Source organism: Agrilus planipennis, unplaced genomic scaffold, assembly GCF_000699045.2.
Source record: "Agrilus planipennis isolate EAB-ADULT unplaced genomic scaffold, Apla_2.0 scaffold288, whole genome shotgun sequence".
In the NCBI taxonomy this organism is placed as follows: Eukaryota; Metazoa; Arthropoda; class Insecta; order Coleoptera; family Buprestidae; genus Agrilus; species Agrilus planipennis.
The window spans coordinates 149,966-170,071 of NW_020439019.1; the positions used below are offsets into that span (position 1 = coordinate 149,966).

At 35.5% G+C, this 20,106-nt stretch overlaps 1 protein-coding gene and 2 long non-coding RNA genes across 4 annotated transcripts in view; 1 reads left to right on the forward strand and 2 right to left on the reverse strand.

Moving 5' to 3' along the window:
• Nucleotides 1-5,710: 5,710 nt before the first annotated feature.
• On the forward strand, nucleotides 5,711-18,005 carry LOC108741310 (gamma-tubulin complex component 3). 2 transcript variants are annotated; one of them, XM_018476078.2, is made up of 11 exons: nucleotides 5,711-5,824; nucleotides 5,989-6,117; nucleotides 6,171-6,346; nucleotides 6,404-6,722; nucleotides 6,778-7,091; nucleotides 7,458-7,646; nucleotides 7,699-7,859; nucleotides 7,962-8,306; nucleotides 8,367-8,704; nucleotides 11,364-11,593; nucleotides 17,093-18,005. In XM_018476078.2, exons 2-11 carry the CDS (start codon nucleotides 6,024-6,026, stop codon nucleotides 17,441-17,443), a joined length of 2,517 nt encoding a protein of 838 aa, XP_018331580.1. In that variant the 5' UTR covers nucleotides 5,711-5,824; nucleotides 5,989-6,023; the 3' UTR covers nucleotides 17,444-18,005. The 2 variants fall into 2 exon arrangements, with proteins under 2 accessions (XP_018331580.1, XP_018331578.1); XM_018476076.2 differs by lacking the exon at nucleotides 5,711-5,824 and having other exon boundaries at nucleotides 5,831-6,117.
• The window catches only part of LOC108741313, a 23,426-nt gene continuing 14,823 nt past the window's right edge, over nucleotides 11,504-20,106 (reverse strand). Inside the window, exons 2-3 of the long non-coding RNA XR_001938492.2 lie at nucleotides 12,279-12,412; nucleotides 11,504-11,591 (exon numbers count right to left, since the gene is read on the reverse strand). This is a non-coding gene — a long non-coding RNA (uncharacterized LOC108741313). The remainder of the gene's footprint in view (nucleotides 11,592-12,278; nucleotides 12,413-20,106) is intronic.
• On the reverse strand, nucleotides 17,956-19,912 carry LOC108741312. Its single transcript, XR_001938491.2, has 2 exons — nucleotides 19,756-19,912; nucleotides 17,956-19,610 (listed from the first exon to the last, which is right to left on the reverse strand). It is a non-coding gene; the product is annotated as an uncharacterized LOC108741312 (long non-coding RNA).

Sequence of the window (20,106 nt, forward strand, 5' to 3'; positions counted from 1 at the left end):
TAGTTTTCCTGCTGTTGACATCGAGTACTTGGGGAAAGAGTACTTTTTCTACACTGCCTCCTCGTATTACCTAATTCGCCGCAATTCCAACATCATAGCATTCGACTTTCTTTATCGAACTTGGAGATGATTCGACAGACGGTTTCTTCTAAAGATTCTGACGAATCCGTTTCTTCACACAGTAGCCGAACCCTTCCCTGTTTATTATAGGCCCGTTTAACAGTTTCGTACCCCAATGCATGTGCCAATGCATCAGCTAGCGTCTTAGGTCGGTTAGGCGTATTCGTTGTTGAGTCTCGAAGTCCATCAGTAAATGCCTCCACTGCTAACCTTTCCATCAATTCTTCTGGAGTATTAGGATAAGCCAGTCGAGACAGTCTCGCAATATCGGCCTCGAATTCTTGTAGGGATTCCGTTGGTTTCTGCTGACGGGTCTTCAGGTGGATGTGATACACCGTTCTTGAATGAGCCTCGCCGTAGCGCAACTGTAACTGTGTTACCAACTGTTCATAATCCGCCAATTTTTTCCGGGAAAGGGTGTTCAAAATCTCACATGCATCCCCACGAAGCGTAACGGCCAACGCAGTAGCTTTTTCTTCGGGTGCCCAGTTATTCGCCTTAGCAGTCGCCTCGAATTGCTTGTGGTATGTGGTCCATGAGGACTTTCCGTCAAACGTTGGTGGTTTTACTCGTGTTCTTGACTCTATACCGCTTCCTTGGCTGATTTGGTTGGCGTCGTTGAGTGTACTAGACGCGCCAACATCCCCTTCGATTGATTTTATCTTTCCATTAAAAATCAATTCTTCCAGTACTTTTATCCTCTCTTCTGTTTCTTGAATATTCTTATTAAATTTTTCTTCCCATTCCCGTTTCAAACTTTTACCATTTTCTTCCAATTCATGTTTCAAACTTTTACTATTTTCTTCTAATTCACGTTTCAAACTTTTACTATTTTCTTCCAATCTTTCTTGAAAGTGATGAGGATCTGGAAAGTATTTTTTCACTTGTAAACACTGATGAGGATCGAGTTCTTCCGACAGCTTGCCGAGGGAGGAAGAATCTTCACGAACACATTTTGTGTTCCGACAGTAGTGATTATTCCCTAGATCATCATCAAGTAAGAGTAGATTGAAGTGTAGCCGTCGCTTGATGGATGAGTAGTAAAGGGGGCTAACAATTTCCCATATCCACTATCCATCTTTCAAAACGGATTTAGTCCCGTCACAGAACAGTGGTTCTTCGATTCAAATTTCGGTATATCAGTTAATTTCATAGGAAACTGGATACCATGGTAGTCCGAAGTGCGGGAATAATGTGGGTAGGAAGTAGTTCTTTGCGGGTTCGCTTTTGCGGGATACAAAGCTGACGTAATTGCCCATGCGAAGCAGGCTTGGTCATCGTTTCGCACATTCAGTACCGCTTTCTTGAGTAAAACTTGTTTCGGTAAGGGAATGTAGGAAGACGGTCTCAGCGGATTGTACTTGTTAAAGTTGATTTCAAGGAAAAGAATCCTTTCTAAAATCTATCCTGTAGAAATGGGAAAATGTTAAATGAAAAATATACTAAAAAGATCAGTTACCTGACTCTCGTTCTTGAAACTCTGACGCTTTAGCCTCAAGTATCTCATTAAGTTTTGTAGAAGACTGGAAGATGGATTGATCAGTCACAGCTTTGTTGTTTGTGTTGAAGGATTTAATTTTAACCAACTGTTTGGTTTCATACACGTAACGTCCAAAAACTTCAAGATTTATTTTAAGCGTGTCGTGGAGGTGATTACGTATAACATGCAAGCATTTGTCGACAATATCAGTGAAAAAGTCGTTATACAATAAAAGGTATTTCGCAGACGTAATACGAAACGAAGCAATCCTGTTAGCGAAAGCAGAGGAAAGAAAACCGATTCCCTTCTCAAGAGGTGAGCAACAATTTTGCTAATGCTGTAGGGTGTGTAGGTGACCGTTGTACGAAGATTGAGGAACATAAATTTTGCACCTTTCACACCAGCGGTCAGACATTGTCTTATCGTGTAAAGGACGTATAGCAGTCCAGACAACGAATCATACCAGTTAGATGTAGCGGAGGTGTCTCGAGAAAGACTGAGGATGACCGTGTGCAAAGCAGTGTTTCCACTATAACGATTTCATTCAATCAAAAATTATTTTGCTGTAGTTTTTAGTTCTGACACCACACACCACATAGAGTCCTTTTCACGAAAGACGGCACCCAGTGGTGGCGCTGTTGTCTACGCGACGTTATGTTACCAGTATGGGAAAACAGTTACTTAGTTCTACAAAATTTCCGTGTGCCGTCTTTCGTGAAAAGGACTTTAAAAAAAATTCCCTTATCGTATTTCTTCTATAGCCTGAATTAGCCTGCCCACTCACGCCTCTGGCGATACCAATCTGTTTTCCCATACTGGCAACACAATGTCGCATAGACAACATTGATAGATATGTCAAAATTCACCAATCACGTAGCAGTTAGAGCCATCATTTCTCATACGCGAAAATCCTCATTCCAAAATTTCTGCAATGTCTTTCCCCTTTTTCTTCCCCTCATGACCCTAATTTCCCCTTAAAAGGGGAATTTCCCCTCAATGTGGAAACACTGGTGCAAAGTAGATTTAACAATGTAAGAAAATGTGGAGGGGTGGGAGAATATGAAAAAGGTGTGGGTATATAGAGTGGGGTAGATAATATTTAAGAGAGATGTATACAGGATGCGATTAAGTGAAATGGCTGAATTGGGGCAGTGTGATGCGGCTGATGCGTCAGTGATTAGTTTGGACGAGTCGAAGCTGTCAGCGATGCTAGAGAAATTCTTCCACAACGATCAGTTGGCAAGCGTGACAGCGCCGGTCGGTGCCGAAAAATCATGCGTAGATGGAGCCACGGAAAGGATAGCAGGGCCTGTGGCTGGTACATGGCGGAAGCCGGCAGGGAACGGTAAATCCGTAAGTATGTAGCGGTTTCAATGTTCACTAGAGTTTACAATAACTTATTAGTTGTTTAGTTACAATAGAAATGAACAGTTTGGCTTCTCGTTCTTGAGAGTCGCTGCTGCAACGTCAATGCGGCCGCAAGTATGAAGCCTAGAAGCGGACGTACAACAGAAGAGTGTAGGGCGGTCCGTTGGATTATTCAAAGATGATTCAAAGCTTGAGGACCAGGTGCGAGAAGCAGTGACACTTCAACAGAAGAAGCGAAAACGGGAAGGTGAAATAAAGGACCATGACATGAAGGGCGCTTTACTTTTGGAACAAATAATGCGGAAAGAGAAAGAGTTGGAGGATCTGAAGAAAAGTCCTGAAAACAGCTGTAGGTCCNTGAAGACACTTCAACGGGAGAAGCGAAAACGGGAAGGTGAAATAAAGGATCATGACATGAAGAAACATGCAAAAGAATGAAAGATTACTGAAAGAAAAGAAAAAAGGGAGAGGAACAATCATAGGTTATTTTATTTTCAAGAAAATTATGTTGTATAAAAAGAAATGCAGTAAAATGTGTTATAACATTCAGCAATCTGAGGGCAATTGAACACGAAATGCATATTCGTAAATCTAAAGCTCCAATTTGTTAGGATCCGGGACTGTTGACATAGATGGTCTGTGATTCAATCATATATGTGAGTAATGAATTTTTGCTTTCAATAATAGAAGTGATGTAATTTTATGTTCCAATTGGTACCACGAATATGTGACTTCAATATTAGTGATTATAAACGTCACACCCTATTATTGTTCAACACTTTCAAGATCACTGTAGGAAAAATAAGAAAAAGGAGTAGTTGTTATAAAGTTTATTGTAAAAATTACATTTTATTTATATATAGAACAAGTGCAACTGTTACATTTATTTCATTTTAAGCAACTGCTTGATGTGTAAAATATCATAGATTACGTACTAGATGGTATCGGTCTCCTGGGCGTCTAACTGACGAAAGTACTCCTCCATCTGCAGGATGAAGTCCACCGGACACCCATTCCATCGAAGATTTCCCAACCCTTACATTCTAAAATAGTAAAGGGTGCTTGGGTGTTTGCTAACGGCGCATCGTTGAAAATTATGTAATAGTACATGTTGCACCAGACGGTGATAGCGTTATCCGTTGTCACAACCACCACAACTGTGGCAACGGGTAGGAAGAAGCTGGGGATTCGGCAAAAAAGTGACGTCTCCGACGTGAAGCGCTTTGGCGAAGACGTTTATTACAATAATGGCGACCCCGACAGAAACGCCGACGAAGAAGCCCCCCACCCACCCACCCACACACACACACACACACACGCGCGCGCATAGTTCGTTTTTAATTTTCATTTCACTATTCCATATTATTGCACCATTATTCGTTCCATACCGACAATTCCCACACATTGGTAGATAACGAAGGTTGTTGCTATGGTTTGTAGTAAATTTTACACTCAAACAGTTTATGGGTTACGGTCCACTCTTTCATCTGGCTGACGTCACTTACGTATCTCATTGCTTTATTTCCACTGTACTGCTGTCTATCTACGTAGTTTCCTCCAAGTAAAAACATATTACGATATGCTTCGTCAAAAAAACCTCCACATGTTCAACATTATTCCAATATTGTACTGCTGCTACACTACCACACACTTCATGGATACAGCTGCCGCTTTTTACATTCATTCTCACTCTTCAACGTTCACACTTCTCTCTTTTATGTACAACACTCCTTTTGATGTCTTTCATTTATACTCCGTTCCACTCAACCATCTTTCTTCTCCTCCCTAACGTATCGTTACTTTTTTTCACTATAGGCTACATAAGCAATAGGTTTACTTTTGATTTCAGTTTTAAGCATTTCATTTTTAGGGACATTCTGCTGCCCAGTGACCAGTTTTTCCACATTTATTGCAGGGAAACTTTTATTTTACATGAGCAAGTTTTTCGGAATTTAAATTCTTAATACCTGATTTATTCTTGAGTTTAATCTTTTGCCATAAAAGCCACTTCATTTATTTCAGTTTTACTCAATAATTCACGTGCTTCGATAAAACAAAATTTTTCAGTTTCTACTGATCTGTTGAGATATCCCACAAATTCTTGAAATTATTGTACTCTCTTCTCAAGGTTGACAATATTTCACCATTCAATATCCTTTCAGATAACTTATTTTCATTGTGATTTTCTAATTCACTATGTAAGTCGACGAATCTGCAACACGTTCTAAACGAGCACACACCTTAGTCCAATGTATGTATCTGCTGAATAAATACAGGTTAACAATAATGACAATAATGCTGCTGTCGTTTTGTTCAATGCACTTGTGATGATGTTTGCTGCCTTTGTATCATTTTGCATCCAGTTTTGCAGTTTATTATTTTATTCAGCAGTTTTACCTGTTTGTAGAAGTCAGGACATCTCGATTCGTCACTAACAATACGAAAGCACAGTCATACACAATCAATTGCCGTTAATTAAATTATCATAGAAGTTTTTGAATAAATTGACATTTGATTTCCACCTGCTACCGAAACAATTGTCCTTTTGTTTAAAGAACTTATGGACGCACAACTATGATACTTTTATATTTAGAATCCACAAACGATGCACAATTTATTGGTAAAGTTTGAATCATGTTTAAATCGTTCGATTATTTACATCAGGTGCCAGATTCACACGACTATGACAATGTTTTATCTTTTTTGATCTATAGGTCGTAATCGGTCGTAATAGTCAAATCTTAGAAAGTGTAGGAGGCTCTGTGACTCGAGCATATTCGGTTACGTTCGTGTTGACTGCTCCTGTTTGCTCCCCAGACAATCTCCAGTCGCTTGTATAAATTTAGGCGATTTTAGGTTAGAAATTTGAAATTGTTTATAATACATGTTCCAGTTGTGTTATTTTTGTTTGCAAATCGAAATTGAGTGTCAGTTTATGTAGATATTGTCAAAGAATATTAATTATTTTAGTGACAAGCTTATAATTTTCTAATCAATGAAAAAAAATAATTTTCCAATAGGTAAATCAAGGTTAGATATATAAGTAAATTATAGTATGAATCCACCAACCCAATCAACTATTGAAGATGGAAGTGGAATCCCTGCCCTGTTAAAGAAACTGTGTAACAATTTTGCTAAAAACAATGCTGGTAATATAAGCTAATAAAAGTGTTACATGGTAGTAAAGCCATTATATTTGTAGAAGTTTCATCACACTTGCTTCAAACAGCTTTTAATTTTTTAAATGTTTCCTTTTCAAATAATTTCTGCCCACTAGACGAGCACTATGTAATAACTCAAATAAGGAAGACTTTGTACTCTGTTAGCCTGGATCAAGTGCAGAATTTTGATTTACTTTATACTAAGCTTCAAAAAACAGTGAGTAGATTTTTTTGATTCTTTTAAGTAAAATTACTAATTCTGCATCTTTTCTAGTCTATACTCAAACATAAAGTTGCTGTACTACACTTTTTATTGAACATGTCTAACACATCTCATCCTTCCACTTCTTACATTCATGAACTGCATAGCATACAAAGTCAAAGTACCAGTTTAAAGTCACAATTTATATTTCTTCCTGACGATGGTAGATCCAACATTAAGAGAGTATATTCAGGAACATTAGATACAAAACCTACACGATCAAGTTCAGCACAGCTTTGCAAAACTCTTTCAGCAAGTGCTAGTGACAATCACATGCAACTTTCTCTTTGGAAGGATAAAAGTTGTTCCTCTCTTTCAAGTAGATCGTCTTGTAAGTACTTAATAATTTCTAATTTTAAATATTAATATAAATGTAACCGTTATAGCATACACTTATATAAAAGAAACAGACTTGATTCAGGAAGTAATATACTCTTTACAAGGTATCGAGGGTCGTATCCTTCGTAAGGAACCAGGGGGGGTGGGGTTTGTAATAGACCCTAAAATGATTAAATGCATAGGAATTATTCAAAGAGGTTTGGTTGAAAGGCTGGCCAATGTAGGATTTTTACATAATCAATTAAAAATGTATTGTGATGATGCAGATAAACAGATTGGTGTTATAGGCCAGGCATTAATGGCTGTCTTTAGAGAAGAGTTAATGGAGTATTATAAAATGGTGGCCATACTACAAGCACAGGTACATATTACTCAATTGTATTTTTTTTTTATTTTAAGTTATCAAGCAAANCCTCCAATTTAATTAGCTTAATATCCCTTTCTTCTATTTTCTTTTCCATCTCGATTCCCATGTCATTTATCTTTTCCTCCATTCTCTCTCTCTCTCTCTCTCTCATATTTATCGCTTCTTGTACGTTATCTATTTCTATTTTCATTTCTTCTTGATCTTCTAAATAAATAAATAATTGCTTTCAGTTTTTGTCAAGTGAATAGATATTCAAATGAACGCAGCATTTTTTAAAATGGCATTTTGCATTTTTCTTTTATATTTCTTGTAAATAAAAAGTTTACTCGACACCTTACATTTTATTTTATTTTCATATAGTTAAAGGGACAAAATTATGCTGATTCGTCAAATTTGACTCTTAGAAGAATGATAGTGTGGATTGCCGATCCTCTAACTAAGCTTCAATGGCTTGCATATATAGCAGATCAATGTAGTGACAAAAAAGGGGGTGCTTTGATAAGTGCTGTTCATGGCTTTTTACAACATGGTTCTGTTAGTGCTCAAAAGGTCTGCAATATAATTAAAAAAATGTACAATGAATTGCACTGAAATTTTTTAGATTTCTGCTAAAGTGTTATCTGCAGTTTGTAGGCCGTTTTACATTATGCTCTGTAAATGGTTACTAGATGGAGAATTAAATGATCCAAATGGAGAATTTTTTATTGAGGCACGAAATATAACTAAAGCTGAGAGGTTGTGGCATGATAAATATCATGTTAAGTAAGTTTGAAAACTATTTAAAAATAACGGAATTTCGTAAATAAAATGGATTCTTTAAATAACCTTTTGTACAACACTGTTTATTAATATATTTTAATGTAGAAAACAAATGGTTCCCACATTTATAAGTATGGACCAAGCAAAAAAGATATTAGCCACTGGTAAAAGCATAAACTTTTTAAGACAGATTTGCCAGGATAATGAACAGATTCCTGGTAGAGAGGCTTTGCAAAAGTTATTTACACATACCACAGCTGAGGTTTTATTTGCCCCTGAACAAAGCATTGATTTGCATTCGAACTTAGAAAATGCTTATTGTCAAACGTCACTTAGAGTTTTAAATATGCTTAAGGACAAATTTCGACTTATGGAACATCTTCAGGCATTTCGAAGATATTTACTTTTAGGTCAAGGTGATTTTATAAGACATCTTCTCGAATTACTTGCGTAAGTTAAATTAAAATAGTGGTATATTCTTTTTGTTTTGTGTAAACGGTTTTGATTTAGGCCGGAATTGAGTCGTACTGCTGCGGAACTCTACGGGCATACTCTCACGGCAATTTTAGAATCTGCTATAAGAACTACAAATGCGCAGTATGAGGAAGAAGATATTCTTAAGCGTATAAATGTCGGTTTTATGAATCATTCTCATGGTGACTCTGGTTGGGACGTTTTTACTTTGGTATATTTCTTAGATGGTCCCATGGCGTCCATTTTCGAACCCGCCATGGCTGATTATAAAGGACTCTTTGGTTCTTTGTGGAAAGCAAAAAGAATGGAATTTGTGCTATCTAATATGCGAAAACAACAAATTTCAATTGCGAAGTTGTTTAAAAATATGAAAGGTAAGCAGTATTTTGTTATGAATAAATGAAGTAATGAAAATACTTTTTTATATACAGAATTATTTTTGACATTTCTTAGACTATTAAATCATTCATCATCATAAGGGCGTCAGTCCTAAGACTGGTTGGACACATATCTCCACTCTTTCCTATCCTGAGTTAAACTTCACATTTCCCTAAAACTAGAACAACCCACATCCTTAACTATTTGTGAACAGTAATCTAATCTAGGTCTACCTCTACCCCTCTTAACTTCTATTTATGCCTCTCATATGTCTCTGACTAGACCTTCATGTCTGAGAAGGTGTCTTACCAACCTATCTCACCTATTTTTTATTGACTTCCATAGAGTCCTCTGTTCTCCTATTCTTTCTAATAACTCTTCATTTCTAACCTTTTCTATCCAAGTTATCCTCATCATTCGCCTGTAACACCACATTTCGAACGCTTCTAACCTTTTCTTTTTCGTCGCGCCCACTGTCCATGTTTCGCACCCGTACAGCACCGTGCTACAAACATACACCTTTAACAACGTTTTTCGAATTTCTGAATTAACTGTTCGCGAGCATAGAAGTGACTTCTTTTTATTGAAGGCGACTCGACCCTGCGGTATCCTCTGCTTTATATCCTTACTTCTTGCGTCCTGACTTATCTGACTTCCTAAATATCTAAAATCAGTAACTTCTTCTAAGTTTTCGTTTCCTATCTTTATAATCACTCTTTTCCTACTTTTTCTTCCCTTGCATACCAGTATTTTAGTTTTACTTTTATTTATTTTCATACAGTACTGTTTTGTCAGTACCGCTTCTCTTTTATTTAATGCTGTCTCTAGGTCCTCCTTGCTAGGTGCTAATACTGCTATATCATCTGCAAATCTAAGCATACTAGTCTTTTGCCCCTGTATATCTATCCCTACAGTTGTACTGTTTTTAATGATGTTGATCGCGTCTTCGGTGTATAAATTAAAAAGTAGCGGTGCAGTGTCTGATTCCCTTCCTAATATTTACTTCTCTACGTTGCAACCCTAACTCTATAACTGCCAGTTGTTCTTAATACAAACTAAGTATCACTCTTCTGTAGCTCATCCCTACATTTTTAGGTATATTTAACATCTTGTCCCATTTAACATTGTCAAAGGCTTTTTCTAAATCTACAAATCCTATGTACGCACTCTTTCCTTTTTCTATCGTTTTCTCAATTGTTGCACGTAAAGCTAGAATGGTCTCTTGCGTTCCTCTATTTCATCTGAACCAAAATTGATCTTCCCCTAATAGTTCTTCCGCCCTTTTTTCCATCCTACTCTGTACAAGTCTATATAAGATTAAATCATTATTTGAGAATTTTTTTCAAATATTTAGTTCTACTAAAAATATTTCGGGAAAATTATTACTAATAAACTGTCAACTAAGTATTTGTTGTGAAAATGGTAAATTGTACAAAAAATAACAAAAGAATGTTTATATTCACCAATTTTATTTAAGACTCGATATATGTTTCAAGATTTATCCAATTATCAAGAGTAACAGTATATTAAATTGGATATGTGCCAGATAACTTTAGTATATATTAGCTTCATTTGGCTATCAATAGTGGGGGTTTGACCTAATTCTAACTGGTTGTTGACAATGTTCAATTTAATATTAATTATTTTTTTAATTTCTAAATTTTCGACTAGTTACTTTTTTTGCTTTTTACAATATCCGTATGTGGTACTTTAACAATATATTGAAATCACTTTTTTGTCATGTTAGCGCGGAAAGCTCGTTTTGCATGCTATGAAATAGGGAAGAAATGGCCTCTTTTCAGCCGTGTTTTAGTTGGGACGAAATGAAATTAGTCTTTTGAGCGCATGCGCTCGCTTTCGGCTCGGGCGGCAACTCACACGTTGTCTGAAATATCCACTTTTTAGACCTCGATACGTAATGTACTATTGTGCACGAGATCGGTTAATTTGGAAATTGGAAAATGATTATCAGAGGTGTAGAAAAGAAGAAATGAAAAAGTTAGTTAGTTAGAAAGAGTAGAAAATCAGACGGTATTTTGGAAGTCAATAATAAATAAGCTAGAGAGAGAGGTTGATAAAACACCTTCTCAGACATGAAGAAGTAATTAGAGTCATATTAGAAATTGAAATACGAGTTAAGATGATTTGAGGTAGATTTAGGTTAGATTATTTTTCGCAAATAGTAAGGGAAGTAGGTTGTTTCTAGTTTTTGAAAAATGCGAAGATTAGCTCAATGTAGGAAAAAATGGAAGTACGTGCCCAATCAATCTTCATGCTAAAGACGTGATGATGATTTGATAAATGCTACCTTTTTCCAGTAATTTCATTTTATTTTTATTATGAAATAACAAGTGTTTTAAGGTGATGTTTTTATATTCAACCGTAGTTAGGCTTAATTTCTGTCATTTGTTTTTGTATTTGGTCAACAACAAGTTAAAATTAGATTAAATTTCCTTCCGACTGTTGTTAACTTAGTTGCCCTAGCATATACAAAAAAAATCCCAAAACATACAAACATAAACATGGTAACCATAAACTTTTTTGTACGAAACCTATTACATTGTCTTTAAAGACTGGTTTTGATTTTGCTGATTTTTCAAAAAATATTTAACAAAAGGATTTTTATTTTAAATGTAATTCTTTAATTTTTTTTAGAACTAACGTCGGTAATGCATTTAATTCATGTTTTATCCAGTGAAATGATTCATTTCTTACATCAGACACAATATTATTTCCTCTTTGAAGTACTAGAGTGTTCTTGGGCAGAAATGTCAAAGCAAGTCGGTCAAGCTGAATGTTTAGATGATGTAATCAATGCTCATTCCACGTTTTTGAAATCCGTTCAAAGCGGTGTTCTTCTGGATACGGGAATTAATGGACATTCTGTAAGTTAATAGATCACCTTTTTTTGTGTGTGTAATTTATATGACGAGGCTAAGAGATTTTAATCTTTTTTATTTCACTATACTTTGTCATAAATAATACATGCTATATCCTCATACACCAATTCAGCATTTTGTCTAAGGTACATTACAAGTTAATATGCTACGAAGATAGGCATAGATAGGTAGAGGCACTGGGGCACTTTCTCCCCTGGTAAGATCATTTCCCCCCTGGAAAAAGCATTGAAACCAAACAAATTAAACCATAGACATAAATTAATGGACGTGCCTTAGCCGTACGTCGTTGTAATAATTTTTTGGCTCGAAAATTGAGGGAGATGGCGTATGGTTTCGGACTAGTGCTATTTCTTTCATGACACGCTTACGCACTATCGTGAGAGAGATGGATATTATCCGAAACTTCGTTCCATCTCTTTCTTTTGTTGTATCACAATTCTGACCGCTAAGGCATGTCCATTAGTAAACGTCGATGCATTAAACCTACAAACTTACAGCTATTGAAAATCTGTCCTCTGTATGAGAAATCTCTTGCTACGCTCATGTTAATATTACTGGCTTAGAAACGAAAATAGCTGATGCAGACAGAAATTAATGTTACTTCTTACCTTATTAATCTACTTAAGCTATTGACAACATTTTTGTGTTAACCCATAATAAACATGCGTACCTATATGTCGCGGCATTGACGTGTTAATAAAACGAAGCGATTAACAATCCAGGAGTCGCGGATAAATAGTTATGGCGCTGATTATTGGAGAACTTGCTAATTCTTTCAATTGCGTATAATCAGGACTAATGACTCTGAAATAAAAAGAAATACATATGTATATGACAATGACAACAGTTACTTCGTGACCTTATTTCTAAGTGTATCCGTCAAAGAAGACATTAATAAAAATAAATGAACCAGCTCACTTTCACTCTAAGGTGTGCATACTATTTTCGTCACATATACAGAGTGTAACAGAAATAAGTGACGAGCTTTGGAGGGTGTAAACTAGATGCAATAAACAATCGTACGGTGAGTTCAACAACAATATACAAAAACCAATACTACACTGATACTAGAAATCGACAGCACTGCGGGCTGTATTTACGAATGATGACTGGAATTGAATTTACCTTTACTTTCAACTACGTTTTTCTGGAAAATAATGAACATTTAGATATACAAACAATTACCTAATTTTCATGTTGTATAGTGCTCTATCACCCCCTGCAAGCTCGGCACTTATTTATGTTACACCCTGTATACAGGAAGTTCAAAAATTCGTGTCTCATCGGTTCGGGTGCCTGCACTATATCACGGGAATAATAACATTCTGTTATAGATCTTTATATAGCCAGCTAGGGCTTCGAACGCTTTTTAAGTATTTTTTTTTATCTTTATTTAATTTATTTATTTCAACTAATGGAAGCAGTAATATTGCTGTTATGCACATATTTATTTACATCGATAATAACAAATGCTACAACAATTTACAGCAATTTATAAATTCCGATTATTTTAATTAAAAATGTCTTATCAATCCAATTCTTGAACGCTGATAGTGATGGGACGGTGTACGTTGTCACATATTTCTAGCCGAGCATTCCGCATGTTGACTGTCCTGTTAACTAGGAACTGTGATCGCTGATTTGTACATGACCTTTCTGAATGTCATGGAATCCAATCCAAGATGTTAAATTCATTTTCATAAGTCTCAGGGAAACGTTTTAATTTTCTGAGCAGTTTTGTAGCTATCCCTTGAGCGGATTCCAGGTAGTCGATGCCTAGGTGATACCGGCGTACTGCATGTTTGACCGAAAGTACGAAAATATCAAACGCTTTAGGACAAATTATTATTATGTCCATTGTATATATTATTATTGTGTGTATATCCGTCATTGTAGATTATTAGGTATAAAACTGTTGCTGTTGCGATATAAAACGGCTCTTGATTGTATGTTCACGTATGCACATATCCATGAATCTTTTGCATATTTTGCTATTTTTTTTTTCATAACTTGCTGACTGCACTATATGACCTGAGATTGTTATTCTATCGTTCGTGTTTATGGAGTTCTTGAACTCAGATTTGCTTTTTCTTGTCAGACAAACTGGCCTGTGGTTTATTGGTACCTAGTGGTTTATCTTGTTTTTTCCAAGGATTGGGGGTAACTGTAGCAATTTTCTAACTAACTCAATAAGTGAAAACGCTTCAATTCTATGACCTGCCACTCAACGTTATCAGTGTAAATCTTTTGTAATACTCTCGGAATGGTAAAAAAGCACAGAAAAAATCATTACACCAATTAATAGTAAATGTAACAATCGTGTATCCAACTGGCGAGAGATGTGAAGCAAGCCTCATATAATCCTGCGAGCCAAAAATCATCGAGGTATACAACAGAAAGTAAGAAAGTTTTAGCAACTTTATAGTCCTTCCTCAGTAAGGTTTTAGACTAACAGCCAAAAATCAATAATTTTTTAGTGCAAAGTATCTCGAAAATTTTCCATTTTTCGGCATATCTCACTATACGCCTTCCTTGTGATATTTCGTGTTTTTTTCCCGAACCTCCTCCCCCCTTCGAATCCTCACAAAAAAATTCAAATGAAACTTTTCTTTGCCAACTTTAACAACCGAATAAGATCGATAAAATGTTCTTTCTGAAATAAAATGCTCGTCGGTATTCTCCCAGTTGTTCCATAGATGGCGGATATATAAGCTTGTACTGCTGCATTCGTCCACGACTTCTCATCTTCCACATCGCTTCTACTTCCTAGCCAATAAAATCGCTCGCATTTCTTCTCTAGAGTCGCTATAACGCCGAAATGGAAGTACTACATTTTTTTTCTGGTTCCATCTGAATTCTCCCACAGTCTTTTCAAAACACCATGATCTAAGGTACGGGAAGTTACTGGGCCCAATAACCGTTCATTGTCTGGCTTAGGTGACTCACATGTGCTCACGGTGGTGTTGAGATTAAGCTATTTTCCATCTCATTTTTGGGTCTTTCCTCTGATCTTCTGTTAATTCGTTATCTTTCCAGGTTCCCTCAGATTGAACGGTGGTTAGGTTTCAACAGATCGATGGCAGTCGAACAGTGTTTGCAGTATCTTACACTAAGTCTCGGAGATATTGCATTTGCGTTGTCGTGTTATTTGCCTGAGCAATGCTCGTTATCGAACTCATATATTGTGTAGTCGCTGTAACTCTCGTGATATCTGTCATTTCGTCTGTAGTCTATCTTCGCAGAAAGATCGTATATTGTTTAAGGATCAATCGTGGCTTAAGAGACTTATTCATCTACAATTCCAGCATTTTGGACGACCACTGTAGGTTCTTGCAGTCTCGAGCAAAATGAGCAGTCCTTCCACATTCCCAACATTTAGGGTTCCATTCGCCCTTGTTACTAGCAGTGCCTTTCTTCACATCGATTACGCATTCCTTGATGAGCAACACGATACCTTCTTTTGTAGTTGTGCCATTGTCGATTTCGGTTTGTTGCACACGTACATAACCCTTGGAAGCTTATGACAACGCTTCAGTTGGAATGCTATTGTTCAGCGTGCCTGACTCGATCGATAAATGTTTGTACTGTCAGTTGGTCTATGAGGGGCAGAAGGGTATACTAATTTCATGAGGCGCGCCACATCGGACTCATATTGTTGAAGAGTCTCGTTACTTCGTTGCTAACGTTTTTACAGCTGGAAAGATGGAGGTGTAATTTTTGTTGGTCTTGCACTGGATCCGTCAGTTCTCGCAGTATTAGGTAGTCGTAACTTTTCAATTTCTTCTTTCATTTCTTCAATTCGCGCCTGCACCCTTCCTCCAATTTAATTAGCTTAATATCCCTTTCTTCTATTTTCTTTTCCATCTCGATTCCCATGTCATTTATCTTTTCCTCCATTCTCTCTCTCTCTCTCTCTCTCATATTTATCGCTTCTTGTACGTTATCTATTTCTATTTTCATTTCTTCTTGATCTTCTAAATAAATAAATAAAATAATAGAGAAAATCGTTAACTATATTTATGGTGGGTTTAAGAAGTGACATAAACATGGTCAGAGTTGCATAGTCACTTCGACAAATGAACTAACCATTTTTCCACCACAAACCATACATGTACCTAGCCAAAAACCTTCAGCTGACAGTGATTTTTTATATTGCTTGAATCGTTAGTTAATTTGTCGATGATGACTGCAATGCCAAGATGCCTCATCGAGCAGCTTGTTTTGTCGCTAAATGACGGTCTTAGTCCCATTATAAATACAACTGATGATTTTCTCTATTATCTAAAAAGTATATATAAACATTCAGTTACATACTTATGTAACGTATAAAATGATTTACCTAATATGCAATTGAACATTTTCAATATGATTCATATGCGTGTTTAACATGAAATGATCTAGAAAATAATCTCATAAATTTTGACGAGATATGAAAATACTCGTAGCATATCTTTTTAACAATTTTGGCACTTTTACCCCACCGGGGTCCACGTCAAAATCACCCACTCCAAAATGATACATCATAAGCAAATGTTGCTTTGTTTGTTTGGACATTATGGGTAATATTAGTTGTACTTGAAAATTTGTTGTTCTTATAGTATGTTCTAGTTAAGCAACCAATCGGATAAAACGATCACAGATGGTTGTTATTCCACGTTTTCAAATTTCCATTAAAAAGCATACCTATTATCATTTCGTTACTATGTATACAGCATTTTTCACGTAATCCGTCCATTAAAAGTTTTTAAACTTAAAAGCAGATTTGAAAAGGCGGCAATTAACCTGAAAGCTGATGCTCTTTTTAATTAAAATATTTGCAATCGTCTGTCGCTTTCGGTTATATAGGAACATCAAGTAGCTTATTTTAAGTGGAATGCTATATTTTTCTTATGACAACTTTAGACTCAGCGAACTTTTTAGATCGTCATTGATCATACAAATCTATCTGAAAATATGGTACTTTTCGAGATATTTCGATTTTTCTGAAAATTTTGAAAATTACATTCCCATGCTAAATAGCGGCTTATTCAGATAATATTGAAATGTCGTGTCATATTGAGTGATCAGCTATTTTGTACCTATCTCTGCCTGGCATTTGTGCCCTTAGTATTGTATATATATACGGGGTGTTGAGAATATAGCATCCAACTTATAAAACTTCGAACCCGCTTAATTTGTTTTTTCAAATGAAACACTATGTATTATTTCATCAGTGAAGATATAATTGAATTCTGCTTCGATTGATATAAGGATTCTATATACCAACCATTAAGTTTTGGAAAAAAGCCTACATTATTACGTTTTAAATACTTCATGGAAACCCCTGTATAACCATAATCAAAATTTGATAAATTATTTCCAGCACATTATCTTAATGAAAGATTTTAAAATTCGGTGAAGTGTTTTGTGAGAAAATTAATTTTGATGCTTAGTGTATTTTAAATTGCCTAGTACATTTAGTAATACGTTATTACTCTTTTTAAGGAATTGAGTTCTCAGTTGAGAATAATTTATAACTTAATCTTACATTTGGGAGTCGTTCAGGATCATTTATATGAAAGAGCCTTGAAAGAGCATAATTTATTTTCTGGAAAGCCACAACGCAATAGAAAAATGAAAAATAATATCAAAACCGCTGAAGATCCCGAACATAACCAGCGCCTTTCTGATTTTCGAATGTTTTTGAATACTGTGAAGAAGCAAGTGAAACACACCGCACATTCATACGCTCAGCATATTCAAATTTATCTTAAAACGCTCTCCATGAGTTCAGACTTGAATTTACAATTACTTAGTGTTCGGTTAAACTTTAACGATTACTACAAAGTTTTGTGACAGAACGTAACGCCTTGCTATAATAATAATAATAATCCTATAAATAATATGAAAAACTGCTTAAATACTAATTGGAATACTGAATTCCTGTCACAGAAAGACGATAAGAATAGTCACACTTCCGTATATTCCATAAGCAGTAACAATTGTAGTTATGGCACTATGAATTCTTTAATTACTTTCAAAAATAAAAAAGAAAAGAAAAAACCATGATGTTGTGTTGGATAAATAGTTTGTTTAAATCATTTTAATTTTCGAAGATCAGCTTCCAGTGAGTTTGACTTATATGTAAATGGGCAAGTTACATATCAAAAAATGTTATCGTGTCAAGTTCGTGAATTAATTAATGGATGACGTAAATTAACGTACAAAAGTATACAGTGTATTTTTTATTTGTAACTGCCTGAGTTGTTGATGTGTGTGAGAACCATATATTTTACGTGCTCTTTAATTTTGTATGAGATTTAGATCAGTATTGTAAAAATGAAACTACTAAATAAAAGATCCACTCATAAAGTCTTTTGCATTCGCTTTTATTGTAAATATGAGTTGTATAATTAATTCTTTAATACCTAATCGTACCGCTGATAATATTATATGTCCTATATAATGTCTTATAGTAATAATGTATTGTAAATAAATAAAGTTTTCTTAAATAGCTATTGAAAATGGCATTATTAGTGTTTATTTGAATCTTTTCTCCAAATAACTGTCTTCATTAATCAATTTTATGAAATACAATTTTTTGTTGTATGCAGTTACAGATCAATTGTAAGGAATGCAAGGGCAGACTTTGTATTTGCTTGTTACAGCCTTGAACATTTTTGTCGTGAATTATTTATTAGTTCTTCTGAGAAAAATTAAATAAACGATCTAAAGGTAGGAAATGTAGATAATCGAGCATCACATATATGGGAAAATTAAACTAAAAATATTAGAAAAACTAATTCAAGCAAGTATAACCATACACAAATAAATATCTTTTAGAACTATACTCTATATCGGCATTTGTAGCTGTTGGACGGGCAACTATTTATGTGGGTTACACTCGTTCTAGAAGGATTCCAGAATGTGATGTCTTCTAGTCATTCTTGAAGTTTTCGCACTATTCGTCCATACTACGTACTACTGGAGAATCATCAGGGAGGCCGAACATCACATCCGTTGGCAGCCTGAATTCTTTCCCAAATAAAATGCTTAAATCGTTCATCCATTTTCCAATTTAGTCCTTATAGTACAGTGTCTAAGAGTCTTTCGAATGAAGCCAGTGCATTGCACAATCCAAAGGGCATCACATTGAATTTCCAGACGTAAAAGCAGTCTTTCTACACTGCTGGTGCACTTCCACTTGCCAATTCAAATCGAGAATGGAGAACTATTTAACTCCAGATTGGCTGCCTAATGTGTCGTCGATTTGGAATAATGTGCAATTGTCCTGCGTTACATCGTTCAACTTCCTACAGTCCACACTAAATCTGACGGAATCATTCCAGTATGATAGGGCGGCCCAAGAACATTGAAATAGTTCGATCACCCCTTGTTTATGCATGTCTTTTATTAGATTATTGACTTCCTCTTGCTTCATCCAAAGAATTTTTCTGTTCTGGTGTTGATGCGGTGGTATGTTAAATTAATCCTACCGGACTATTGATTTGAGAATGCGAAGACATGTGCAAAACGACTAAGAAGTTCTTCTAACTGCTTGACTTGGTGCTTGTTGAAGTGGTTACTTGACCATTTCACTAGTTCTGTTAAATTTGCTGGAAGTGATGTCTGTTGCATCTCAAATTCTTCTTCTATCTCCGCTGAAGAAGCTCGCCACTCGAAGAAGACCTTGCATTGTACATGAAAAAGCACTAATGACGAATTAGTTTTTAATTAATTTAAATGTATAGAGCTTAATGCTTAAAAATATTCGCGTGTTCTCTATCATAAATATCCCGAAAATAGTGCATGGTTTGCATAAAAATTTCAAAACTTTTTGGAAATTCAATGATAAATTTAACGGTACTAACCGCCTTTCTTCGCTACTTTCACTCACCAGTCACTGTACGACTACTGGACATAAACATTTACATAGTTTTCATGTTTTATAGTGCTTTATCACCTCCTGTTCGGCACTTATTTCTGTTGCACTATGTATAATAACGCTATTTTCAGCAACATACTGGGAAAATAATTAATTATCATTATTTATTCTCTTATATTAATTCGTACATCGATAACAAACATGTTGCGCATATGTATATATCAACCCAATTTTTTAGCAACAAGGCAGATGCAAAAATATATTTGAATCTGTAGATACCTACGTAATAATACCAGGTATACTAATGTCAGATGAAGAGTTGCAAGATGCAGCGAAGAACCTACCACTTCACTTACAAGGAGGTAAGTTTTATTATGTTTATGTAATTTATTTAAAAATAAATTAAATTAAATTACATAAACATAATAAAACTTATTTTATAAAACATAATTTATTATCTAGCTTTAAATAAAATGGAAGCGGTACTGACAGATCAGTACTGTATGAAAATACGAGGGTGGATTGATAAGTTTCCGGCCTAACCAAGAGATGACGCCACTAGGCCTACCTTGAGGTGACATTCTATAGTACCATCCTTGGATAGCTTGTAGCTATAGTTTCAGCCCGATCTCCT

What these genes read in the sequence shown, in the direction of transcription:
- LOC108741310 (XM_018476078.2), top strand. Translation starts at nt 6,024, where the DNA reads ATGAATCCACCAACCCAATCAACTATTGAAGATGGAAGTGGAATCCCT. An exon ending in CATGATAAATATCATGTTAA is followed by an intron (nt 7,860 to 7,961) that starts GTAAGTTTGAAA and finishes ATTTTAATGTAG; the next exon opens with AAAACAAATGGTTCCCACAT. An exon ending in GTTGTTTAAAAATATGAAAG is followed by an intron (nt 8,705 to 11,363) that starts GTAAGCAGTATT and finishes AATTTTTTTTAG; the next exon opens with AACTAACGTCGGTAATGCAT.